The sequence below is a fragment of the Syngnathus scovelli genome, chromosome 11, assembly GCF_024217435.2.
Source record: "Syngnathus scovelli strain Florida chromosome 11, RoL_Ssco_1.2, whole genome shotgun sequence".
NCBI classification, from domain to species: Eukaryota; Metazoa; Chordata; class Actinopteri; order Syngnathiformes; family Syngnathidae; genus Syngnathus; species Syngnathus scovelli.
Window position 1 is genome coordinate 11,266,777 of NC_090857.1, and position 27,860 is coordinate 11,294,636.

Genomic DNA, 27,860 nt, shown 5'->3' on the forward strand with positions numbered 1-27,860 from the left:
AGAGAGTTTAAAATATTTTAATGTACTTTTTTTTGTTTTCATACAACATATTGTATGCATACCCAGCATAGCATTTCTCATACATACACAGAACTCTCTTATAACCGGAGGATAGAAATGTAGTTCGCGGGGGGGATAATTAACAGTCAGTCTATCGAAGGAAAAAATAAATAAAAATCACTACAGTAACCATACAGTATCTCACAGCAGTGAGTACACCCCTCACATTTTTTGGTAAATATAAAATTCCAGATTGAAATATCAGTCAACAGTATGAGTGCGAAATAACAGCAAATTTAATAGGACATAATTTGGACATTTTCACTTAGAGGTGTACTCACTTTTGTTACAAGCTGTTTAGACATTGATTTTGAGTTTATACACTCTTACACAAGATGTACACTAACTACTTTACATTGTAGCTAAGTGTCATATCTTCCGTGTAATCCTGTGAAAAGATATAATACAATATATTTTTAAAATTTGAGGGCTGCACTCACCTTTGCGAGATACTGTTCTTACATGGTGATAGAGGTTCACAGGAGGTCGTACTGCTTTTCAAAAACTAATAACACGGAGAAACCATCATTTAAAAAGACTAAGTGCGCTGAAGGTGAGATTGATATTTACAGAAATACCTGCAAAAAAAAAAAAAAAAGAAAAGAATTGACCAAAGTTCCGTGGGAAAATTGCTTTGCCATGGCAACTGTAACTTTAATGATACAGTGGTACCTTGACTTATGAGTTTATTCAATCTTATTTGTATGTCAAATCACATTTCCCCATTGAAATGAATTGAATCCGTTCCCGGTCCAAGTCAACTAGCACTGCCTTGCAAGTTATGACCATAAAAGCATAGTAAACAAGAACATAGAGAAATGAACCCTTTTCATCAAGTAAGCCAAAGGTCCAACACTCACTTTTGTATTCGTGCAATGTGTGGCTTCAGCTACAGTTGGCCATTTACCACATGGTAACTTCAGTGCGAAGTGCTTTTCATTTTGCATTTGCGTTTCATCGTTTATCCTGCTCAAAAAAATGCCTCAAAGTGCACTGACATGCACACAACTCAATCAGTGGTTCATTACATAAGTTGGGGCATCAAGGTACCACTGTACTCGATTTAAATCCACAATTCACAACAGTGAAGAGGCAAGAAAGTGTCCCCTTGCTCCATCCTTGGAATCAATATGACTATCATTCCCGTCAATGTCGTCATCTCTGTGTGGCTTATCCAAAGTAAGGGTGCTCACTTTGGAAGTTGTAGTCCGGGCACACTTTTTGAACCAGCTTGTAGTCGATGCTAAAGAAGGAGATGAAGATGCAGATGACTTTGAAGGGCTTGGCGCACAGCCAGGCAGCGTGGGATTGGGTGTGCTCTGTGAAGCACGTCTGAGACGGGTCGTACAGGCAGGGCTTGGGCTTCTTGGATCTGTTGGTTTTCTCGTACTCCACACGGCAGTTGAACGTCTTAACCTCTTTGGGGTCGATGGTGGCTTGCTGGGTCTCCTGGATCTGAACTTCCTGTTGGGTGTGGGGGTGCAGGAACTGCTGCTGCTGGAGGACCTCAAACTCCACAATCTTGGTGGGCGGCACGATGCTGACCGACACGTTGCCGAGACTGGAGGAATTGTGGCGAAAGTAAACAGTGAATGTCCCGTTGATGTGATCCACGATCTTCCCCGTCACCAACAAGCTGAACTTGAGCGTCTTGACGTTGAAGTAGAAATCCCCCCAGCCGAAGATTTTCTTGGTCTTCATGGCCGTCTTGAGCGAGGGCTTACGTTTGGAGCGGTAGCCTGTCTGATCGAGCAGCAGTGACTGGTTCCGGGCTGTGTCGTACGGGTTATAGAAACTGTAAGTGGGCGGCTTCGCCTTAATGGGCGTCTGGTCGAAGGAGGTGGAGAAAATTCGGGTTTGGTACGGCGGCTTAACCGCTCCTCCTTGTTGTCCGCCACCTGCGCCTCCACCCATACCGTAAGGGAGAGTCTTCATTGCCGAGCCCACCGGACTCAGGTCTGAAAAATCCACTCTCTTCTCCAACCCTTGGACCTGGAGGTAGAAGAACCAATTAGTTAATTATTAGGGGCAAGTATATCAGACTAGGAATGGAATCATAGGCCGTTTCACATTCCTACTCCTGTAATTTGAATTTGTACAGATGGCACCCCAGTCGATCACAATCAAATGAAAAACTGCACAATGTAAATCATCTTATAAGTGAACGGGCCTTCTTGTGACGCATGACCGCATATTTTTACGCCGCTGTGCAAACGATAATATACTCAACATATACTGTATTTTAAACCGAGGAGCCTCCGCCTCCCACACAAAGTGAGCCGTCAAATCAGTCAGTCTGCACAGTGTGAACGCTTCTATTGTTAGCATGGACTTTTGGCTGCAGTCCACTGAGAGTGAGAATTCGAAAACACATAAAATTGCAGTGAAATTTAAAAGCAGGATGTAAAGTTTGTGCAGGACTTTCAATCATTTCCTTCTGCTGGGTCCTGCAACCTAAATCCAGTTCTTAATTAGTCTCTTGACCCACAGTGTTCATAATTAAAATCCAGTTCAGTCAAATAGCCCAATTATTTAGTCACAAGATGATTCTAAATGTTGCAACACTTCCGGACATCTTATTTGTTAGATGTGTGTGCTCCTGCTATCATCCCTCCAAATTTAAGAAAACATCTATTTTTGTGAAAACACTTTGGAATGTTGCTGCTCCAGCGAGCCGAACAAGAAGACAATAGATGTGAGTCTGTTTTTGTTTTTTGCTTGTTTAGACAGCTCTCTGCCTTTGCTGCTTAGGTATGATTGACGACACATCTACTTTGTCTTTCTTTCATATTCCATCACTCACATCACTCTTGCCGCCATCAGTATGCAAGCATAACACACACATATTCTACATCTTAACTGATTGTTAGAATCCAAAAGACCGCACTCATGGAAAATCGTGGTAAAAATGCATACATTTCAAAATGTGAGGGGCCCTACGATAAAAAAAAAAAAAAAAAAAATCCAAGAATGGGTATAAGTGATACAATCATTCTTCCAACCATCTATCCAATCATCCATCCGTCCGTCCATCCAACTTAGCTCTTAGCTTGAAGACATGCTTCAACATACTTCCTTTTCGTTCGATCTTTTGGCGACATCTTGAGAAGAGCATTAAGTTTTTCAGTGAATAGCTCAGTTCAACAGACAAAAAAAAAAATGAATTTAGGAATACTGAACCGCAAACGGGTGTATATTGTACAATGCTTTGGCTGTCGATGCCAGAAGCTGCGCTTCCCTCTTAAATCCAGTAAAACCAATTTTAAATTAATCAGCAAGTGGATAACACAATAGAGCATGGAAAACAATATTTAAAAACTCATCCATTATCACTTCCTCATCCACGTACTGCCATTTTCACTCGAGGCTGAAGTGACAGGTCCACGACGTAGCTCATCCATCTCTGAATCTAATAACAGCTTCACTTTGCTATTAGCAGAGGCAACAGTGCATCACTCCGACCGGCTAATGCATTCAGTCATTCAATTAATGTATCTATTTCTGCTGGCCATTCATTAACACGAGCCGATTTCTGCGCCGATTGATTGATGGCAGAATAAGTGACGGTAGAATAAGTGAATGCTTATTGACCACTGAAAGAGTGAATTACCACAAAATAAATTGATGAATGACTTGTGACAGGGATAATGAGCCACTGAAGATTTTCGACATACCCCCGTGACAGCCTTTCATACCATTTCAGACTTGTGAAGGTATGAAGAAGCTAAGTCCATTGGCGGATGCACAATGGGGGTTTCTTACGAACACAATGCCAGCAGCGCTGGGAATTAACACCACACTTTTGCCAGCTGTCAGGCTAGCGCTGTCAATGCAGGCCTAATCATTCCTCATGATCAGAGGTGGGAAAATTACTCATACTTTTTATTTAAATCAAGGTACCAGAGGTTTGTTAAGGCCTTCTCTGCCTATATGTAGAATTTGGATTTTATTTAGTAAACTTATAATATAACATACAACAATAATAGATACAAAATAATATATAAAATTACTAAGTCCACATGATCATTTTTATTATTTTACATTTTTTCCCCAATGGGATTTCAGTCTCCTCATGTGTTGCCATGTCCATTTAATCTGCCCAGAGCCGTATATTAACTAGACTCTATTAACAAAGATGTGCTCAACCATTCAGATTTCAAACTTGTTCCAACGGGTCCAAAGGCCTGCAAGCTGTAAAAACTCGAATCAAGTCAAGTATAAATTCCTAAAAAAAAGCAGAAAAATGCTTATGGCACACTCACACCATCATCACACTATCATTAACAGGAACATAACAGACTCGAAACCTGACTGCACCTGAAGTTTGAGCGAAAGGATGTTCTGGAAGAAAAAAGTAAGCAGTCAGCAACTAGATATCCAAAATTCCGTGATTTAAAATGCCAACTGGAGGCAATAAACTGATGCAGTTTACTTGCTTAAGTACAAAAAAAACCTGCTCATTTTTTACATCAAATCAATTTAAACGGTGAGAATTTCAAAGAAAAATATCAGCTATTTTCTCTTGACAAAAAATCCATACACTATGGACTGAAAAGTGAATGCTTGCAATATAAGGTCACACCAGACTGACTGACCCTCTTAGTGACAACAAGTGAAAAGAAACTTTTACAGCATGCACATGTAAATACACTGAGTCATGTAACAAAATACTATGTTGTACACAACTCAATTTGTTCAAACGTGACCTTGTTTAAATGTGGCCGTAGCGCTGCTAAGCCGTATCAATACAGCATAATGTGCCTTTTACAAAGTACTCAATAAACATGTGACTACAAAGCGAAGCGTGGAGAGTCTCCGTCGCCGAACTGCATGGATGAATTCAGTAAATGGTGTGATTGATCATAGCCAACACAACAATCTCTTCTTATTTCCCTTTTCCTCTTTGTGCCCATCCTCTTCATCCTTGACATCAATTGAAAATAAAATAATCGAGTAATTTTTTTGTGGCACCTTATAACCTAACACAGGGTGTCAGTCTTTCCGGAGCGGTGCGATGCTCATTCGGTTTATTTATTCTTTTTTTGTCATGTCCCCTTCAGTTATGTCTATCTACTATCATGTACAGACTTCCCACGTGTCAACACATTGTCGGGCTTCCCGGCAGTTATGAATGAGCCTCATGTTTTCCAGAATGCTCCGGGATACGGTCGCTAAAGATGCAATAGGCATCGTAGAGGACCTATACATATGCATGATCACGGCAACTCAATAACAGAACAATCATAGAGCGAACAATCAAATTACAGAGCTTGTGAGACAGAGGGAGATGGTGAGCAAAATGTTATTAGTGCAGAAAGTGCGACGAGTGGAGCAGCTCGTGTACATTTCCTCGGAATGGGGGGGCATTAATCATCTTTAACTTCATTTGGGGGGTTCATCTGAGCAAAAAAAAAAAAAAAAAAAGGAACCGGCAAAGAAGCCGATAAGCTTGGATGAGGACATCGGAAAATGAAATGTGAGGATTGAGATGCGGATCAAAATGAAACAGGTGAATCCCAGTGAAGGGCAGCTTTGGAGCAAAGTCTGGTTTGGTACAAAATGGTTAGTTACAAGCAATAGCTTCTTCCTTCTCCTTTTTTGAACATGTTGATTTATTTGTCTTATTGGCATAACATGAAATTATATGTGAAAATGTTTGTGTTTGGTTGAACTCTTGTTAAAAAATAAACTTCAACTTCAAAAAAATGAGACAGATGAATCCCAGTGAAGGGCAGCTTTGGAGCAAAGTCTGGTTTGGTACAAAATGGCATCAAAAAAGTCAGTAAGTAGAAATACCACTGCATTCAGGATTCAACAAAAAAAACTTACCCCAAGATGCCCAAAAAAGGACATCACAATTATTCTTCTGTAAGGAAGGTTATGACTGAGAAATAGCGAGCAGACTTGACAGGAAATGGGATGAGAAGTGCACGCATGTATGCCAGTGGGCGGAGAGCGCGGAGCTTCACACTATTATTAAATGGGAAAAGGTCAGCTGACTGCTGAAAGCTGATATATGGCCACAATTAAAATCTCTTTTCATCATTAAGGAAGAGCGGGATCAATGTCTGCACCATGCAGGTATCTGATGCGCTTTTACGCCCATGCTCATCAGTAAGTTCCGAAGCTTCCCCCACCCCCCGCAGGACGTACGACAAGATGAGAGCTGCCTGTCTGCAAGCACTTTGCTACGCTTGTTCTTTTGTTTAATTGGACTTTTATCGGAGACAATCAATTCATTTCCATTGGCGCTCCGGGCCGCATCGATCCGCTGTCGCAGGGAAGAGTCAAAATGAAGAGTTCCACTTCCACTGACAAGTTCTCATTTTAGTGAGATGCCCCGTGATCTGTCTCAGAGACCCCCCTGTAGGGGTGGACATTACTTTTGATGAATTTATAAAGATGAATTTGGAGACGTTTATTCATTCAGTGAGGAAAGTTTAATTGTTCCACTCAAATCAGTAGTTGCAAAATCGACTTCATTGTCCTTTTAAAATTGATTACAAAATATCCTGCTATTTCCTGTGACATAGGAAAAATATGAGATGCAAAAGTATGAAAGTGGAAAGGTAAATTGGACATGTGCTTCTCGTGTGGTCCGGTGACTCAGAAATGTTCAATTTTACAGCCCATGCCTCCACTCTGTTTTGGCATTTGTCACTTTTTGGAGAAAAACATTTTTTACAAAACTTTCCTACACTTAACAAAGTAAACATACCTTCATCATGTGAGAACTCAACACAAAGTATTATTTTAGAGATGCTTTTTCTCCCGAACGATGGATGACGTCAATTTCCATTTTACAGCCCATGCTTCCATTCTGTCCTCACAACATTGGCCACATAAAACATTTTTCTTTACACGCCTCAAAAATCAAAGTGAAAATGTCATTTAATTACATGACTCACCATGAAAAGCAGGGGGGTTAAAAAAAAGGCGAGATAAAGCAATAAGGGAGGGGGGGGACTGGTTGGATGGATTGAGGGAGAAACAGAAAAAGCAGTCAAAGCGATTTCGCAGTCGGCTGGTGTCACTGGATTATCATGAAAATGAAAGCTAGCGAGCCAGGGAGTATCAGGGAGCACAGAAACGGAGCCCAGACAGATAACAACAAGGCGGCAAGACAAAAAAGAAGAGGGGGGAAAATGAGAGTGAAAAAAGCAAAGAGGGCCGTGAGACAATATGAGGAGGAAAATATAAAAAGACAATATATATACACCATGCACACCGAGATTATGAGCGCAATAAGGCTCACGCTGCAATCACTTCTCCCAAAAAAAGAATAATCAGAGGTTTTTCGAGAAGTAATATCTATAACGTTGTTTCGAGAAGACCGGCTCTGCTGTGGAATAATTAAAGAAGTGATGGGGAAGAGAAAAAAAAAACGGCAAAGTGTCGCCCGCCTCCAAAAAAGGATTTATGAAAGCATCGTGCGCTGTCTTAAGTGTAATATGCTGACAATATTGCAAAGTATTGCCTGAAAGGACAAGCAAAAATCCACTTCAGCCCACCGTGGTGCATTCAGGCGCAAGTATAACATGGGTCGTTAATTTACTGAGTGGATATGTCAATGGATGACCTCAATTGAGATCTCTGTCAGTGAGCATTAAAGGATTTCTTTTGAACATGCTTCTTTGATTTTTGTTTTTCCTGACACAGTAAAAGCCTTTTCTAAACAAATCCTTTGAACAAGTGTCACAAAAAAAAGCTGAAGAAATAGAATGTCCAAAATTAATCCTTTGATTCATGATGGGGTTTTTTTTGGGGTGGGGGTGACACTTCTATTCAAGTTCATTTATACTTGCGGCTAAAAAGCGAAGCGTGGTGAGTCTCTGTAAGCAAAATGCAAGAATGGGGCTATTATTTCCAACAGAGTCTTAAAAATCCAAACTCCCTTCTAGATTTCTTACCTGTTTTCTCCTTTTGCTGTAATGGAGCTAAAGCAAAAAAGTTTAAGAATATTATTGGAGACTTAAAGTGACGCCGTCACATAAATTGCACAGATAGCCGCAATGACGTCACTGCCAGGTATTTCGCTTGGTTACACTCATTAATATTTACACTTGAAGAAGTACCCACCATTGTGTAAACAATCCGTCACGTCAAGTGTGAACACGCCAGAATAAGAATAAATCACACGGTGGGAAAGCAATCATATAATAGGAACTAGACATAAAAAAATGGCTTATATGACAGAACTTCAGTCTCGTAAGCAAAACTTTTTTTTCTAAAGTAGCATAAAGGTGGCGATGTTTGGCCCAAAGAAACCTTTGCAAACCTCATTTGAAATGTTACGCGGCCAAATAGAATAAAAGGAACCAGGTTATTTGATTTATTGATTCAATACTCCTCTTGTACAAGGCACATTTGCCAACAAAATAGTGTTCTTGCAACTCCTACTCACACGAGATAGAGGCAATAAACACAAGTGACTGTGTTTTTCCTCACTAATATTTTAAAAGTCTTTACAACTATGTATTTGGAGAGTACCAAAGGAAGCACTAGCCACTTCTAATAACTAAGAATAAGCGAGGGTACAGTCACCTGAGTTGTGACTTTGGCCTATTTGCCATAAAAGCACAAACCTTGCATATCTAAAGTCATATTTTATCTCACTTGTTTAATTAGGTAAAAAAAAAAAAAAAGAAATGTGTTATTTTTGTTGTTGCTTGTGTTCAGTCACTTGTTTAATTTAATTTCAGTTGGAATTATCCCACTCAGGCAGTACCAGACGCAAAGTGTTCCAAGCAAATGTAAACAAAAACGATGGCTAAGCACGAGAAATTATTTTTTTGTTTTGTTTCTCAAAACACATTTTGACCTCTATTAAACAAATTGTACCTTCGTAATTGCCTAATTTAAATAACCAAACATGAAATCTTTGTATTTCATCCATTTCACCAAATAACATTGTAGTTAGTTTTAATCTGTTTGGTTACATCTAAGCTCAAACTCCAAAACGTGTGAGAACCTAATTTTTCCGATGACATTAAACTTTAATCTCCCGACGTAAACTTCTCCACTGACCTTGATCGATAACCACCGGGAAACTCTTCTTATTTTGGGGTGGGGCAGCCTATCGGGGAACCGGGTGGCATTTGTCGAGGGAGGGCACCTCGTTTGCATTCGGCGTGGCAGGTAATGCATCAAAAGATGACAGCTCTCCCATTCCTCCTTAAACAAGAGTGGTGGGACTCCTGCTGGCCGTGCCTTAACTTTAATCATTCATCTAAATAACTGTTGCAAGAGTCGGCCGCCGTGTGTGGGCGGCCGACGACTTGCTTCTGAATTTCTCATTTGTAAACATATACTTGAGTCAGATTGCAAACACACGCACACACTTGGCCTCATCACCTCCCTCTCTTGTAGATGTTTGTCTAGAACCGCATTGAAGTTAGACTAAACAAGGGAGGTGTGACGGCATGAGTGACACACTGAGCGACAGTGATTGATGCCCCGACGCATCAAGCACCACAAAGATAAACATTTGAGACGAGTGAAGAATGAAAAGAAGGGAGCGTGGTGCCCGACCAAATCTGCAAGCTGAGATGAAGTAGAGGAGAACGGGAGAGGCCTCTCAGAGATGTCACCTAGGGTGGTCGTGGGAATGGTCGCCACCCAGGCGGCAAAATTTAGCCGTCAGATCTCTAGTTTTTCATTTTGTATCGCAGGCGAATGGCAATGTGGCAGATGTGACAGCCAATCAAAAATGGCGTGTTGAATAAAATGAACTTTCACAGCAAAGAATATTTGTGCCATGAAGCAAGCTTAACGGTGAAACCTTAAAATACAAGTTGAATTTATTTCATCACCAAAATGTTTACTCAAAACATTCTTATCTTGAAATACGGTATTTCCTCTTGGAAATGCCATTAATCTGTTTTTGGCTCTCCCAAAAAGTTTCTAATGTGTTTGAAAAACACAACATTTTTGATTAAAAATATATGCCTGTGATTACTGTAATTTTACTCATCCATAGCTCCATTGTTTGCGTTTAAATATCATATTAGGTAATAACACTGCAACTCAGATGCTATCCGTTAGCTTTTATGGTATTTCCCATCATATCTTAGCAGCTGTTGGCTAGCTAGTCAACTCCACACTTTGTCAATGTCTGTTTTCTCAATTGTAGGATTTTCAATTAAAAGGTGACAAAAATGAAATCAACAAATTTATGACAAAGCTCTTTCAGTGGGGGAAAAAAACAACCTTCACAATAAAAGGTCAGAACAAAGGCAGGTAATAAATAGAGAGGTGTGTACACATAATGTAGGCTACAGCTAAATTGTGTGTCCTCGCGCCGCCTTTCACACGCCTTTGCCGGTGTATAAATCACCCGGCTTCAAGGGCACTGCATCGGGACCCCTAACTGGGACCCTTCAAATGCACCATCTGGATGAGCAGAGTGCTGACCAGAGGCTTTGCTCTCATTCTGTAGCTCAGGACAAGCTGCCAGATGAGTGCCGATGCATGCTGGATTTATACACTCGCCCCTTCCTGAGGTTGACAATTTGTGGAGCCTTTTTTCCGACACTTTGAGACAGTTTGCTTTATATAAAGTCCTCCATGGATTCACCCCTAAAGCTGCATACTAAAGATTTACGAAAGTAAATGTTTGAAAACAATAATGTACTTTACAGGATTAAAACATCTTACCATTCCTGTTCTGTGTATTTCAAGAGTTTTTATTCGCCATGTTTGAGCGTGCCAAACAAGGAATTTGATTTCGGTAAATCACAGCCTCTGTTCAACATTCAGGTGACTAACAACAACTCAGGACATGTGAAAAATGGCAAAATATTCTCAAACATCCCCTGATCTTAGACTCCCAAGAGGGCAAGGAAAAACTCAAAACTCCAGCTAGGGGAAATGAGAAACCTTTGCATCTGTCTGACTTAAGGTCTTTTCAAGTTTCGGTTAATTTGAAGAGTGTTCAACATTTTAAGATACAATCAAATCTGCAGACTCAGCAAGTACATAGATTAGACAAACACAAAACAGGAACGGTAAGGGCTTAAAATAAAATTCAAACCACTGGATTCAATTATCCACAGTTCGATTATGAAAATTAAATATTCTTTTGTGGACATCCGGAGTGAGCCGGTGTAATCCGCTTTGAGAACCACTAAAATTAAAAATAACATTAGGAAATTATATATGTATGTTTATAACAAATAAAAATACAATACCCTAAGCCCCTAACCACTTAAAAATGATTGCGCAGAAACATTTCTGGGAGGATTTTTGTGGTAATGTTGTTCTTCTGAGGTTCTTTTTATTTCAAGAATTACATGGAGGGTCGGATTAAGTGCTCCCGTGGGTTTGCTCACTGCTGGACTTGAGGATATATCGATAGTGAGGCAACTGGCGCTCGTAACCAAGAGAGACACTTGATTCCTACTTCATACATACACTCTGGAGAGCCGCGAACATAAACAGCAGCCAATGAGACGAGACACAATAGACTCCACTGTGAGGTTATCCAGCGGCTGGCCTATGAGTCTCTCATATCTACACATTCTTCCATCAGCTTGAAAACATGACAAAGGATGAAAATGTTACTATTTTTCTCTTTCCTTGCACCAAACAAAAGTGTCATTTTTCTCTCCAAGTGCAAAACAACAACAATCATCCAGAGGGAAAAATCAACAAGAGTGATGAATTTTCAGTCGTTAAAGCCTCAGCAAGAACTCTTTGCAAGATAAATAGAGACAATTCCAAAGCGTTAATATAATATTTGTCAACGGGTCCGTTAACTGAATGACGCAAACCCGACACAAATCTTTCTCTTAGATGACTATTTATAGAAACATATTCTAAATACGAGATATTATTCATGTCTTAGTTGCTATAAGCGTTAAAAAAGTTATTTTACTTATTATGTATATATTTTTTAAAAATAATTGGCACATTAATTATCAGGATTTGTTTCCCGCGATATACCATAATTGGAATCAGCAATTAGTCGAGTCCTAAAAATAATCAGATTTCTGGCTGATTAAATACAAAATTGCAGAAATGTTTATTTCATTAGGGAGGAAAAAATGTTTAGTTAATATTTCCTGACAAAATTCTCTGAAGACAAAGAAGTGCACCTGAAGTGCATGTGTTGGCTTAGCAGCAGTAAGAAACTGAGGCAAAAACCCAGGCTGGTGACTAACAGTCCAGCGAGCGCCGTGGTTCAATTACTGGCCGGGACAGCTCTCCTCTGTCCCTGGGCTGGACGCCGAATGCTGGAATAGCTTTAGTAAATACACTCCCAAGTAAACACACACTTTCTCAACATGATGTCACCAGTCAAAGGATAGGGGGGCTGATGTACCCCCCCCCCCCAACTTCAAGTAATGTCCAGAAGAAACACACGAGAAATTGGATAGTGGCACTGATTGTTTTCGACCCTGCGGAGGCGAAAAGCTCACTGAAGCATCTGAGTCCTTATAATAGAAAACAAAATAAAAAAACAAGCTCAAGCAAGTTCATACCTAATGAATATTAAATGCACAAGTAACAAACTGTGACCCATTAAGGTAAGTGTAACAAACGCACATTCTGGTAAAGACTATGAACAAGTAAATCCAGCTATCAGACTCCCGTGCATTGGCTCTGATGAGTCATTTATTCAATAGAGCAAAATTGTGAGTTCTGCAACAACATGCTACACACACACAAATGAACGCGCACACCAACGCGTCTAACGACGCTGGCTTGTATCCAGAGCAGATGGGTGGGATGTGTAGGTGGGCGGGAGGGGTGGCAGGACTCTGGAGAGCGTCAATCTGTCATTCCTAACAAGCCGAGAGACCAGGAGCCAGGGCAGGTCAAAGAGATAGGACACACACTTGCACACGCACACACAAACACACTCCAACTGTGACATTACTGCTAATTAGAACACAAATTAATGATCCAAGCAGGGGAGGCTGGCGGATTCCAGTCAACATTTAGCATGTGTATCTGCATTTTTCTACACCGCCTTTATCCTCTACTTTTTTTCTTTCTCATAGGTAAGACAAAGATGTAGAGATAAAGCCTGCGCCCATTGAGGTAGTAAGGTCAAATTACAATAAGGCGGAAATCTAAAAGCTGGTTGAGTAATTCAAGAGCAATATTTTTCATAGGAAATGTAAAGTGAATGAAATTGGTTGAAAATTAATCGTATAATTACATTAAAATAAGGACAAACTACGTAAATGATGGAGAGGGAGCAAACTTCTGTGTGGCGGCACAAAAAAGTACTTGACGAGTTCATTCCTTCATACGCTCACACATCTGAAGTCACACAAGATTTGTTGATGCGTGTTTGAGCTCCGAGTTCTATTTAACTTTTGAGGCTATGCCGCATAGGTGTCAAACTCAAGGCCCGGGGGCCAGATACGGCCCACCACATGATTTTATGTGGCCCGCAAAGACAAATTGCACATTGAGTACAAAGTGTTTCAGCAACCGCAGGTTGACTGATTGTTATGTCATCAAAAGGAGAGTGGAAAGTCACAACTGCGAGAATCATTGCTCCTCCTTTTCTTCATTCGTTCCGGGACGCCTGGCCCACAATGCATTGGTGTGGGAGTGACCTTGAGGTCTTGGGCTGCAAGGTCAAGCGGACTCATTAGCACAACTCCCCCTGCTAAGTTGCTAAAAATAGCATAACAGAGCAAAGCATCCACTTATCGTTTGCATTAATTATTTTCTTCTTTCTGCAAGAATGTCTCAAACACACATTTTTTGGTGGGATAACTCAAGCGCACACCAACCAATTGGTACCGGCTTGTATTTAATAATTTGCTTTTGTTTCAAAGCCTGTGGCTGCAGGGACAGTGTGCTTCTAAGCACCCTTCACAACACCTTCCACATCCAGCCTCCGATGGGCTCTGGCTCACAATCAATACCTTTCATCACTAAAGCAATATGCAATAATAAAAGCATTACATAGCAGGAAAAACAAATAATGCTAAATTTTATTAAATGCAGACGAGGGTACGTTCTGTTGGATGGGGTTGCCATGGAAGCATAATTGGGTGCCTTGATCCCTCAAAGTCACACAAGTGTAACGGGGAAAGAAGGTTTACAGGTGGGATCCAGAGGTTTAGCATTCTGCTCAGCCATTTATATTCCGTACGATTGTTTTGCAATATTCACACGGCGGCCCAGCAGAACACTCATCTTTATTTCATTTTGCAGTGATTTTTTAAAATAAAAAAAATATTTTCCTTTTTCCGTCCATATGCCATAACAAAGCACTCTGAATCAGTAATGACATTATGCATCTTGATGCTTTCAGCAACACAAATCCACTCTGATAACCTTTCCTGTTGGGGAGGGAAAAATAGGGGAAAGTGGAGTTCCCAGTGGCCGTGTTTGTACCATTATGATTATTATATCTGGGACATTGTATTGTGTGTGTGGATGATGATGTTTACCTTGTCTGATGCAATAATGGTTGCAGGAAGTCTAACATGTATCCTGACACAGAAATGTTCAATAGATAATGCATGCTGAATTTTGTCAGATAATGTTTCCCAAAAAATTGTCTTGTTCTGCCTTGTATTTTTTTCCCCCATTACGTGATAAATAAAATTTCTTTCTAGCACCACGGCCCCTTGTTTTCTGAAAAATGACTTTTTCATTTGTATACAAGTATTTGGGTGTCTGGAGTGCCTCACCCGCCAAGTGAGAAATTGAACAACAATGTTTTGTGAGCTGCCTATCTGGGAAAATGTGTCAGTCGGAATTTTGTCAAATTGTGATGCAACAGTTTGGTTAATTTGGTTTTTGTCACACCGGACAGACGTTCAGAATCAGCTGCAAGATTGACAGAATGTAATCTGGATGTCTGATGACTCAATGAAAAGCGCAAATTAAAAACATTAGGTCAGGCATTTGGCAAGAGATCTCTACTACATCAGCGGGGCAAAATGAAAACAGGAGGGTGGGCTGATATGTGGATGATTTGTTATCCCGTCTGCCCGATGGAAATCCACTAACAAAATCCAAACATGGCTGCATGACACAAGAGATGGACGAATATGAATATATTTGTAAAGCCGTGTCATTTAAAGCTGCTTGTAATCCACATTAGGGAAAAACAATCGCAGTTGAATGTGTATTTGAAGGGGAAAAGAAGTGAATTAGTGGATTGATACGGTAGATTCAGGGCTTGACCCCTGGTGGATTAAGCATTCCAGAAAATGAAAATATTCATCACCAATCATTTGTAAATGTCATATTAATCTCGAGTTAGTGCACATCTGGTAGATTACAACAAACATTGGGTGTGATCAACCTTGAAGCAAGAATTTTAGATATTGTCTGTAGGTGTTAACAGTAAACTTAAAAATCTAATATCCCAAATACAAAAAAAGAATTTCACTTCAAATGTTCAGTTTTAACTGTCCAGTCTGTGCTTCTTATTGATTTGCTTTTAAAGTCAGAAATGTCTATATTGTCAAAATTGCTGAATTGGAAAATTTCCTTTTCAATTACATGTGCGACGAGTGGCGAGCCATTTCACCTGACACAAAATTTGCAAAACAATGAGGTTATGATATTCCGAGGGGCCTCTGCCTATTATTACGACTGTTGTATTTATTTTTACACTTTCACTTTACACTTTAAAACATCCCCTTTACAGTTTAAAATGGATTTGTTATGCCCATAATATGATTCTGAATCACTTAAATTCACTATTAGTATTTCCAATGGAGAAAACTTCATTCCGCCACCATTGCGTAATGGATTTTGCTGGACACTGCGGGTTGCACTGTATATTCTCTGTGTGTCACTCCCTCAAGGTCCATTTTTTCCTTTAATATCCAACTACTGTAAGGGTAGTCTGTTTTACAAGGCAAGCAGGTAGTCAATCTCTCACACATATTTTTAATCTCTCTCTCTCCGTGTCCTTGTGGTGTGTACGACTTTGATTTATATCGCTCCGCAAATTTTGCTGGACCCTCCTGACATGCTCAATGTACAAAAGTGCCTGCCCTCCATCCTTTGATACAAGGTAAATAAAAATTGTATTTGTAAAAAAAAAGGACTATATTGAAAGATGTACATGGATAAGTCAAATGGCCAATGCTGAAAAGATGCCAAAAGATAAAATAAATAATAATAGAAAAAAAAACTGATTTATGGTTGCATACGGCAAGATCTATTTATAATGTGACTTAGTAAACAGACTTCACTGATGAACACTGGAGCACTCAAACTTTGTGTTCTGACTCTAGCCTATGGTTAACATAAACATAAATTTATGGATGACTATACTATTTATAGCTGTTGATTACAATTTGAGTGGGCCTTTCATCCATTAATTGCGTTACACCATATCCTCCAAACTTGCCTCACAGATCTCTTTTTAGATTTAAAAAATATTTAGTGTTATTTAATTATTTTATATTGGTGAGTTTTAGTGCAGGTTTATTGACTGTGCTATTATTTTAAAGAAAATTATTTAAGATTTTATCTTTATCAGTCTAATCAGGTCAAATACAAGTCAGATCATGTGGTGTTTTCATAAAAAATAAAAGTCATAACCACAAATTCAAAATGAAATAACTTCATGCATTCATTTTGAATTGGGTCTTGTGATTAGTCTGAGGTTCTGGGATCCAAACTTGGCTTAGCCTTGTTGGAAGTCTACTCCAGTGACCATTATAGTTTTTGAACTCACGTCTGGGAGAACATGAGTATTGCACCATACTGTCTGGCACTTCCTAACCCTCATTTTCATTTCTCTTTCTCCAGGTGACTCGCTGTGTGGCTGTCACCAACTGGTCACTGTGGGCAAGTCAAAGAGTGACATCTGCTGCGTGAAATCTGCTGTTTCCTACTTCTGGGGAGCCAATTCCCAAGCAGGAGTTCCTTCTAAAACAACACCTTTGAACCAAAATGGCTGACAACTGAAAATTCACTGTAGTCCGTTAAGCATATCCCTATTGAGAACTGCAGCAACATTTTTCACAAAAAGACTTTCCAAACAAATGTCCAATGCATGGACTTGGAGAGAAAAGTTCGAACTTTGGGGTTTATTAAAAAAAAAAAAAAAAAAAAAAAAAAAAAGAAAAATCATGTGGACTTTAGACTTAGACTTACACACCCAAATGTCCAGTAGGGAGATTAAAAATTGTATTGAAATTAGTATAGTGTGTACATTATGTGTATATTATTTATTTAATGACAATGCCAAGAAAGTTATCAACTTAATGTTTAAAATATTTATATAGGCAAGTAAAAACATGATATAGGAACAGGAAAACAATTGTGTTTTTTTAAAATGTTTTGATGTAGTTTTGGTAGTGACTGGTGCTGTTTTTCAAATGTCAAAAATATGCCTTGCTAAAGTTTGAAAAACACTGGTGTGATTAATTACAAAACAGGAAGTATTTTTGGATAATTATGCTGCACAGCCCAAAAAAAAACACCCCCAAAAACCTTAGCACATCAGAGAAAGAAGGTGGAAAAAAAATGAGGACGTGAAATGCCAGCACCACACACCGTGCTGACAGAATGAACTCTTCCTCTTACATTGGCCCAGTGGACAAGTCACAACGAGCTCGAAGTAGCTGAATTAAGGAGGCTGCAGGCGTGAGTGAGGCCCCAAAACGTGTTGGAAGTCAGATATATAGAGGCTGCCTTGTGCTGGTCTTCACGGGGCAGGTGTTGGGTGAAGACAAAAGGTGGCAGATGAAAGACGAGCGGCAGGAAAGTGCAGGCAGTAGGACATTCATGCTGAGTGCTCGCATCTCGTCTGAATTCTCCACTGCTCTCCGATCGGCTTCGGGGAACGCATCAATAAAGCAGAACTCCACCGCGTTGAACTATAACACTCGTGTTTGTGTTTTTGTTCTTAAATTGTATTGCTGTTCATTGACCTTTCACTATTATTAAAGGGGACGTGTGAAAAATTGCCTGTCTGATGCTATACATCGACAGTGGTAGCTTGACTTGCTCGTGGCTTATCTTAAAAGTTTTTCCACTTCTATTTGATCGATTTTGGCCTTCAGTCACACAACTACTATAAGCCACAACTCACGGCCGGATGCCCACGTTGAAGCCAAAATGACTCCATCTCTTGATGTGGCTGCCCGTTGTTTTAAGACACAAATAATTACGTAGAGTAGTTACACTTATAACATTTGTTTATTTCTTGACATTTTATATTATGTTTTTATAGAAGACAGGGCTGTTTTTTATTTTTTATTTTATTGGCTTTAAATTTACTTTCAATTGGAAGAATGTAATCAAATTTTTGAGGTATTCATTTATCATAAAAAATACTATTTGTAGTATATTTGTCTTAGCCACTGCACTTGCTAGCTCTCAACATATTCAGCTACAGCTCCACAGCAAAGGTGCAGAGCCATATTGTTAAAATCTTGATTTATATTAAAAGCACACCAGAGAAATGTCAAGGAAATTGAATTTCTAGGAAATTGGTCAAATCAATACCATTTTAAAGATTAGCACAAAATTACCACCAAACAATTTCAGTGAAGTCGCCAACCTGACCTTGTTTCCACGTTTAGACAACAAACAACAGCTTTAAGGCTGAAAACAGACGTCTCACATCGTGCCTAAAATCCCTGAGTATCCCATACGTGATTGAACATGATCTTTATAAAAAAAACAAACAGCAGCACATCCGCAGCAATCTCATATGTTCAGAGATTTCCACAGCACCTTTTTCTTGAGAACATGGCGTGAGCCCCATACTGAGGCTTAAACTCAGAGGTCAGCATTCAAGCAAAGGCGTTTCTTCTTGTCCAATAAATCCACCGCCATGTCTGAATTAATGCATTGCAGGTCACGCTGAGAATATTAAAAATGATTTTTTTTTTTTTTTTACTCAAATAAATAAAAAGTCTCATCCCTCCTCAAGTGTGCCATCTGTGGCGAGGACCTTACGTCGTGCTGACCCTGAGCGTTCTCTGAGCTTCCTGTGCCAGTGAGTTATGATATTTGGGGACTCGGATTGTGCTTGAATATTTCATTACATGTACAAAATCCTCTTCTATATATCTCTTGTAGGTGTGTGATTATTAATCATAAGACCTTGTGCCGAGGAAGCACAAGCCCCCCCTCAGCCACAGTACATGATAATACTATGTGAAGGGACAATACATTTTTCAAAGCAATTTCTAAAGTTGTAACGGTAAACCAATAAAAACATCAAAATAAGGACAAGTGTCTTTGAAAGATGAAGACTACGCTGATTGAATTTCATTTTAAATCAAAAATATTAATTGTGAAATAATTTAACTATATTTTATTTTCCTTTTAATTAATGGTAAAATAATACTCCATAATAGAATTGTAATTTACATTTTTTGTATCATATAATTACATATGGTTCAACATTATGTGCAGGACATGGACAAAATTCGTTTGTGTACGACACAATGAATTTTTGCTAAATTTGGACTGAGCAGCCTGCAGACACATTCCTGTTGTTACATTTTTAAGTTCCATTTGTTTTTCCTCCTCTTTGCCACCACTACTAGTGTCCATCAGAAAAACTGTAAAAAAGCCAAATCCTTACTCGCTTGGAATAGAAAGTTCACAGTCAGAACACACTCAAACACAACTGTGTGTACTTTTCATGCATCCAGTCATTACATTAAAATAGAAAGTAGTCTGGGAAGTAGCACAGAGATGAGACGCAGCGTGCTTCTTCCTCGGGAGAGGGCACATTCGGCAATGCGCTGACCAACGGGGCCGTGGCTTCGCGCCACCGCTGGCGTCCCCGCCACGCCCCGCCCCCTGTGATTCATCATGCATGTATGAAACAAACATCGGGAGCCAAGAGTCCCCTCTGATGTGATCTATTTCCGAAAGATGCACTCGGCCTCCTGCTCGGCTGCGGCTAAACACAGGGAAGGATTAGCACACAGAGTGCATCACAAAGATGACAGGGGACCCCTCAAAAGTGGAGCAACACCAGTGGACGCGTCCAAAGTAGGACTGACCACTTCAAACCCTGAGCCCCCCACACACATCCTTCCATTTCCCCCCCTGCTTCTTTATTTATGAAGCCATGCTAAAGAGGGCAACACATACCAATACTGTAACACTGAGACTACATTCAATGATGTCAACAAAACAAACTCAAAATTGTGGTTCATTGTTTACATCCCCGCAAATCTTCAGGCAATCATTTTTTTTAATTTTTTTTTTTTTATGTGCTTTTACATTGACGTTTACTTTAGAAATGTATTCGGGGATAGGTGAAAATTTGCAGTATACACTGACCACTTTTAAAAGCTTTCAAAATATTTAAAAACACACCGACAACTACTAAAACACACCACTTCATTTAATCGCATTATTATTATTTGTAATTATTTATTTATATTATTATGATGTCTTGTATTTATGATTGACTCAACAACTAGTAACATGTTCAGTTGTGAGCGTGATGATGGATGAAGTTGGGAAGTCTCTTCTTGACCCCACTGCCACCCTTCTGCACATTGCGGGATGTTTTCCCCTGTTGGCACCGAGCACCACTGCCACAACATCAACATCCCTTTATCGGATTGAGAAGAGGATTCACTCTCAAGTCTTAATACCTCAAGTGGGAATTGTTTGTCATCAATCCACTACCTTGTCTATTCCACTTTGGCCACCGCGAGCATAATCAAGACCACTCGATTAAGGCTTTGTTTTTACCTCGGGTATTTGCACATTCACTTGAAAAAACAAAGGTTCTTTTTTTTGGGCGACGTCTTGATTATAGTCCGTCGCAAGTCCTTGCGGCAAACCAATTACCAAGAATATTTCCAAATTGATTTCTTTTGCAGCCTCCTCTGGGCTTTTGCAATTTGGATTCTTGGGGCAGCAATTTTCTGCAGTGAGACGTTTAGGTGAGTCACACACGAACACATAGAGATACAATAGCATTGCAGTTGCGCAAATAATGGCGTATTCATTGACAAAGTAGGCCAGGATGCATTTAGATGCTAAGTAAGAGCAGATCAGGGCAGGGGCTCGTACGTACGCACAAAAACGTGACGTAAGCAACTTCCCGTGCTCGTATTCAGATGTATCAACTGAAACGACCGTGGGAATGTGCAATGGTGGCTGCATTTTTGCAACATTGCCTTAAGACTGCTTGCTTAATGCTAATGTACAATGGAAAATGACATTGACATGCTAACAGTTAGTATTGATAAGTTTAAAGGAAGTTTAAAGACAAACAATGGTGCAACATCTTTAGACAGATAATGTAACAATACTCACAGGCATATATTCTTTATCCTCTGATAAAAAAAACAACAACAATACAACAGCATCTTACGGGATCACTTAGAATTGTACTAGAGGAAGACGTACGATTCTATATTTGTCTCTGCATGACTGTATATTACTGAAAAAATACAACGGTCAAGTCATGTATTTCATATCATTTATTTAGGCTTCCTACTATAACTAGTCAATAATTGGAGGGTTAGGGTTCCCATTACTGGGGAATTTTGGTATGAGTTGGTTGTACTGCTGTTCGACTTTATCTGAGCCACTTATTTCTGCCATGCCCTCATGCAGTTCTAAAGCTGGCGGTTCTACAGAGACCCACCATTGGCAGCTGGGACACCAGCTCCAACTGCGCCAACCACATGAGGCCCAAGCAACAGCTGCAGAGGCCTTCTTCTCCTGAACTAAAGGCAGTCTAGGATGTTCTGATGTAGAGCCCAGCTTCTTTCTCAGTTTACCGAGGTCCAGGATAGGACGGGGAAAAAAGAGAACCGAGCCTTGGGAGAAATAGGGACAGTGTGAGCATAGGTATCTCAGCCAACACCTCTCTTGGGAGGGCAACAATTGGAGGGACGGGGCCTGGGCAGTTGCTCCCCAGTGTGCTCAATTTACTATTTGAAGAATTAAAAAAAAAAAGAAAAAAAAAAATCCCACTTGCCAACTCATCAACCCGACAACAAAGTAGGAAAGTTACACAATCAGAGCACAACCAGAAAAGAATGAGTTGATTAAATCCAATGAATAACTCAATTTTACACATCTACAAGTCAGTGAAAAAAATTCAGGAATATTAATGAATTATTTTATAGATCTATTCATGCATTTATTATTTGGGTTATATTTTTATTTATTAATTGGTCAATTTTATCTTTAAGCCTAAACATTGTGACTTGATCAAAATTAAATACAAAACATTTAAAAATACATATTTTAAAAATAAAGTTTTTTCTGTGCAGCACACCTGAATGTCAACGTTATTTATTTATTTATTTAAAGAACACAATAGTGCTTCACTGTTTCTGTAATCCTGCTACATTCTCAATGGCGAGTTCAGTGCAGTGAGTGCACCATTATGTTTGTTGGCCGACGCACAAGACAAAAGAGAGGAACGTTAATTGTTTGTAATTAATATCCGTCTGTTGAAATAAGTGACATGAGACTGATATTATTTCCTATATACATCTGCCTACAAGAGAGCTTGAGCATCCTTGCATAAAAAAGTGACGCATGACCATAATTGATTTCAGCCAGCAAAACACTTGGAATGCACTGTGCTGTGCTGTAATTCGCAGCATCGTTTTACATTCATTTGTATAAAAACCCAGACGAGAATGAGTGGGTGTATTCATAGCGTCAGCCTCTCTACATTTCCATATTTTCCTTTCCAATATAAAAAGTCTAAAAGAAATAAACTTCCGCCAACATTATTTGCTTTTGTATGAAATCCCACCAACTGGAATTCACAAGCAAGTCAATCCACAGCAAAACAAGACGTTTCAGACAGCTGGAGGCCCGTCTGAAACTAAAGATGGGAAAATAATATAGCACTTCTTTTTCTTGACAAAATCCTGTTGGTTCTTTGGCTGAGTACCTTGTGCTATTTACACAGCTTTCACCACAAAGAATATAGAAAATTCAAAGGGGGATGAAAAGTGGTTGGTTGAATGGATAACATTAAAAATGAAATTAAAATGAACATCAGTCTAGTACACCAAACAAAAACAAAAAAAACTTGTGTTTTGATAGTTGGAACAACTTTAAAAGAAAAATATTGACATTGACACACAGCAAAGTGAGCAGTTTGTTGAATTGCATAACATCAAATTTGAGTTTGCTGCCTTGAAAGTTCACTCAACGTTCTTTTTTTTCCCTTCCCACCATAGACTTATAATTGATAAACGATTTAATGTCTCTAACATGATTAATCCTAAAACGACCGTAAAAGCAACAATCACAAAAGAAATAAAGCGATGTTACTGCGCTAATGCAACAACAACGTCCACCGGAAGCTTGGTTGGACCTCGTCGAGGCCGACTGAATAAATGCGCGTGACCTTCTGAATGTGTGTGAATAACAGAAAACCTTCATTTTAAACGTGGCATGGCAGTATGTTTTCTTGTGCTTGAATGAAAGACAGAGAAAAAGAAGGGCAAATGAAATAGCATATTTTGTGGAAAGAAAAAAGGAACATATTCTGCAAGGTAAAGTATACTGAGGCTTTTTGTTTTCAAATGAACTACAATTATTTTACAGATGATGTCACAATGACATTTCCTTGGCAACTCGGGGCAGAGGGTCGTGCTGCCCTACATGGAAGCGAAAGGACACACACACAAGACGTCAACTAATATGCTCATTTTTACACTTGAGTGTTAGTAGGAACGGAATCTGAACGAATGAAAGGAGAAATAAAGTCTGCTGTAATTACTAATTACAATATTAAATATGATAAATGAGACATTTTAGAGCGAAAGCACCACAAATGATGAGGAACCAGCAGTCGTTTACGTAATAGCTAACCTGGATCGCTGGTACCAGGTCCTAGAAATTTGATCTGAAAAGTATCTACTGTTACATATGGGAAATTACGGGGAAAAAAATACATAGAAATCATGCATTTTTTTTAACTGATAACAAAATCTCAATTAATAAACATCTCAAAACTTCATATTTACTCAACTACCAAAACTTTAAGTATAACTTAAAAGCACAACCAATACAGTATTGAATAAAACTAAATCAAACATAAAACAGCAAAATAAATAAATATGTGGGTTTTCCCATTGATTGCTAGCAATGTTTTTCAAACAAAATAGGTGTTGTCTTTACATTATTATTTTTTTGCAACAACTACTCTGTAAGGCTGTCTCCGATGGGCCCAAACCACAATTGCCGCAAATGTAAAATCAATTCAAACCTCTCAACGGTACAGCAGACATGCAACGCTCAGAATATCTCAAAGTATGGCATACACAATTTGTTTTTAATTAAATCTATATTTTCATTAAATAATCATCCATCATATTTCTGGCATGGAGGTCTAATTACCTGACAGACACTATCTGTATTGCGGCGTTATATAGTATGTGAATATAATATACGCTATGTCATCTTCTCTGCTTAATTAAACTGCCGCCGTCTCTTTAAGGCTGATGGAAGTAAAAGCTGGAGGTGAAATTGTTCATGTTACAAGCAAATGGATTGTCAAACGTGCCACGAGGGGGAGAAGCAACACCAGACACGAGGGAACCTTCCAAAGTGGAACCATCCAAATATCCCCAAAAACCTTTTCAGCCATTGTGACTAAAAAACATATCGTACTTGTAAAAAATTAACATTCACGCTTAGATTAACATTTTTATGTGGCCAGTATGTGTTTTTGTGACTGCAAATACATTTTGTTGCTTACTGTGAAACAAACCCCATCCATCCATCCATTTTCTGAACCGCTTAGTCCCCACGGGGGTCGCGGGCGCGCTGGAGCCTATCCCAGCCGTCATCGGGCAGTAGGCGGGGGACACCCTGAACTGGTTGCCAGCCAATCGCAGGGCACACAGAGACAGACAACCAATCGCACTCACACTCACACCTAGGGACAATTTGGAGTCTTCAATCGGCCTACCAAGCATGTTTTTGGAATGTGGGAGGAAACCGGAGTGCCCGGAGAAAACCCACGCGGGCCCGGGGAGAACATGCAAACTCCACACAGGGAGGGCCGGAGGTGGAATCGAACCCGCACCCTCCTAACTGTGAGGCGGACGTGCTACCCAGTGCGCCACCGAGCCGCCTGTGAAACAAACCATGGAACAAATTATTAAAATAAACAATGTTTTCCCTTTGAAGCTTAAGGATGCATGCATAAGATTTGGGCTGATCTTTGCAGTAAATGTAATTGCCAGTGTCGTCACCATTCCGCAGATTACATATCAAATCTCCGGGTCGAATGAGCATTAACTGTCGTTTACACAGATTACAGTGCTCTGACTCTACAAACCAGAGGATGTGCACACTTTTGCAACATTATTTTGTTTCATCGTTTTTTTTAAATAATATATTGGTCACATTTATTTATGTATCTATATGTAATCATAAAAATCTGGCAGAGTGGTGTGTAGTACATGTAATGAAATTAAAGTCACTCACAAGATATAATATGCCTGTGGGTATATTCACTTGCTAGTTGTTTTAAGAGGAGAAGGAGGAGGCGAAGGAAGGAGGGAGGGACTCTGGGGGGGTGATAAGAGGATTTTGTCAGGTTGAGATGGCGGCTAATGCTATTGTTCCTAACGGGACCGCCGAAACAGCAAAGAAGCTTTTCTCACATCTTTGCCACGTAGCGTTGAGCTGTTGGAGAAGATACGCTTTGAAAAAGCACAAGGTGGGAAAGCGCTGGAGTCACACGCAGGATGATTTCAATAAAGACTACTTAACAAAGTTGACTTCATGTGAAAACACCAAAACATACTCAACTTAAACAAAGCTTGGTAATAGATCACAGCATTTTACACACAAGTATCAATTGGTATTTTTGTCCGCTATCTCAGTACAGTGGTGCCCTAAGATACAAAGTTTAACCCATTTTATGAAATGTGCTAAAATTAAACAGCAGTCTGGGGTGAGAACGGCAATTCCATTTCAAAGAGAAGCTAAATCAAACCACATTTGGCTGATGCTCACATTTCTGCACCCTCTCTCTTTCAACTTTTCACTTCATAATCCTTGCTTAAAAAGTAGAGCACCTAAGGACACAACTCTTACTGTCTTACTGTCAACCACCATCAAAACATATAAGTGAGGTGGGGGAGCCATAAAAATACACTGGACCTCCCCAAAAGCAGGTCTGACGTAGCAACATGAAATTTGGGAGACATGTCTGCCAAAAAGACACCGGAAGTCTACCAGTCTGATTTTAGTGCCCATTCCCAGGCAAAAACTGAAAAAACAATCTGCATACGGGAACAAACATTCTACAATAGAAGAAAAAAAAAATGCGGCTACAAGAGTTGTCCATGGCTGACCATGGACAACTCTTGACTCACACTTAACATATTCAGTGTTGCTCTCTTCTCTTAAAGCAGAGCCAATTGGAGTGTATTTGCACGCGGTCGTCAATACTTGGAAGTGCTTTGAATTCTTGACAGTCAGAAATCAAATTATCCATAATGGAAGCTGGGGGGCAAAGTGGGAGAGATCTCTTTTCAGAAAATATATTTCCAGCTCATACACACTGCTCCTGGTCTCTAAATTTTAACTACAGTCAAAAATTGCCCAATGATGATATAAGGGCGCGCGCGCATACACATGTGCACGCACACACATTCAGCGGCAGAACCAAACTAAACTCCACTTGAGCAGTGGTGATGCAGAGATAATAAAACAAGCCAGCGGCACGTTCAACTTCAGAAGAAGGGGGGGCGGGGGAGAAATGAAAGGAAGTTGCTGCCAGTGCAGCTAGATAAATAGATAAGGGGACTGAGCACTGCTCTACAGTACGCAGCACTCAGGGTGCCCACACAGAACAGTGCAGACATTAAAATTATATATGTTTTGGAAAATTCCATAACTAACATTGTTCTAAAAGCATTTCACATACAGTGTGTCTAAAACAAATGTCAAATGGCTTTAATCCATATTTATACAATATTCTATATTTCTATATCGTGTGTGTTACGAGACCACCGCAAAATTATGTTTATGCCAACAGATTTCTACTGAGATACTTAAACATTTTTATTTGTGAACATCACTATGACTGAAATAGAAGCAGCAAGCAGAAATGGCCCCAAAGTTCATCCTAATCTATTATTTGATCTTGCAGCGCGATATAGTATTAGATAAGATGTACACAACTGACGTGATTCTAAACACAAACACCGACTGGAGAACCTGCCCTCCACAATAGTTGTGATGATTAAAAACTTGGAATGCTTTTTGTTATTATACACACCCAGCAGAGCAGAGGCACACATAACAATCAAAGTTGACAAGTGTTTGATTAGATTACATATTAAAATAAAACCCAATCATTGGACAAGCCAAATTAAAGATAATAATGCTTCGCCTTCTTTTGCGCATTTACGCACAAGCCTTCCTACGCAAATTGGACTCTTTTCAAGCTCACCTTACGCAGGATCCACTGGCAGAGGACGAGCGCGGTCCATCCGAGCACCTGCATGTCACCTTCCGTTCACAAACGCAACTCAACGCCTCCTTTGCGCATACAAAAAGAGGAGGAGGGTGGAAAAAGCGCACAGCGGCGGTGGCAGCGGACTCCGGGCAATCCCAGCCGCTACAGACAGCCGGGGTGACAAGTTCGCTCAAAGTTGTTGCTGCTTCTTTGCGCGCGTAACTGGATTAAAACTTGTGTGTCTCGCTGCTCCTCTCCGCCTCATGCACAACATCCGCGCTGTCTGCCTGTGCTCATTGCCGGACGTCGTGCGCCAAGTTTTGCGCGCAAAAGTCCGCAAGTTACTGATGTTTGGTAAGAAGTGTGCGTGCTTCCGGGGGGGGGTTCGGCTTGTGACCGAGCGGCTGTTGTGAGGAGGAGAAGA

At 39.9% G+C, this 27,860-nt stretch overlaps 1 protein-coding gene across 1 annotated transcript; it reads right to left on the reverse strand.

Annotated features, from left to right (window-relative positions):
- Window position 1: 1 nt before the first annotated feature.
- Window positions 2-27,860, reverse strand: LOC125977344 (neurexophilin-2). The gene is made up of 2 exons (XM_049733716.2): window positions 27,431-27,860; window positions 2-2,052 (listed from the first exon to the last, which is right to left on the reverse strand). Exons 1-2 carry the CDS (start codon window positions 27,482-27,484, stop codon window positions 1,231-1,233), a joined length of 876 nt encoding a protein of 291 aa, XP_049589673.1. The 5' UTR covers window positions 27,485-27,860; the 3' UTR covers window positions 2-1,230.

Excerpts from the sequence above, each read along its gene's own strand:
- LOC125977344 (XM_049733716.2), bottom strand. The coding sequence starts at position 27,484 with ATGCAGGTGCTCGGATGGACCGCGCTCGTCCTCTGCCAGTGGATCCTG. Across the intron at positions 2,053-27,430 it reads GCCAGTGGATCCTGCGTAAG|GTCCAAGGGTTGGAGAAGAG; the intron begins GTGAGCTTGAAA and ends TTCTACCTCCAG.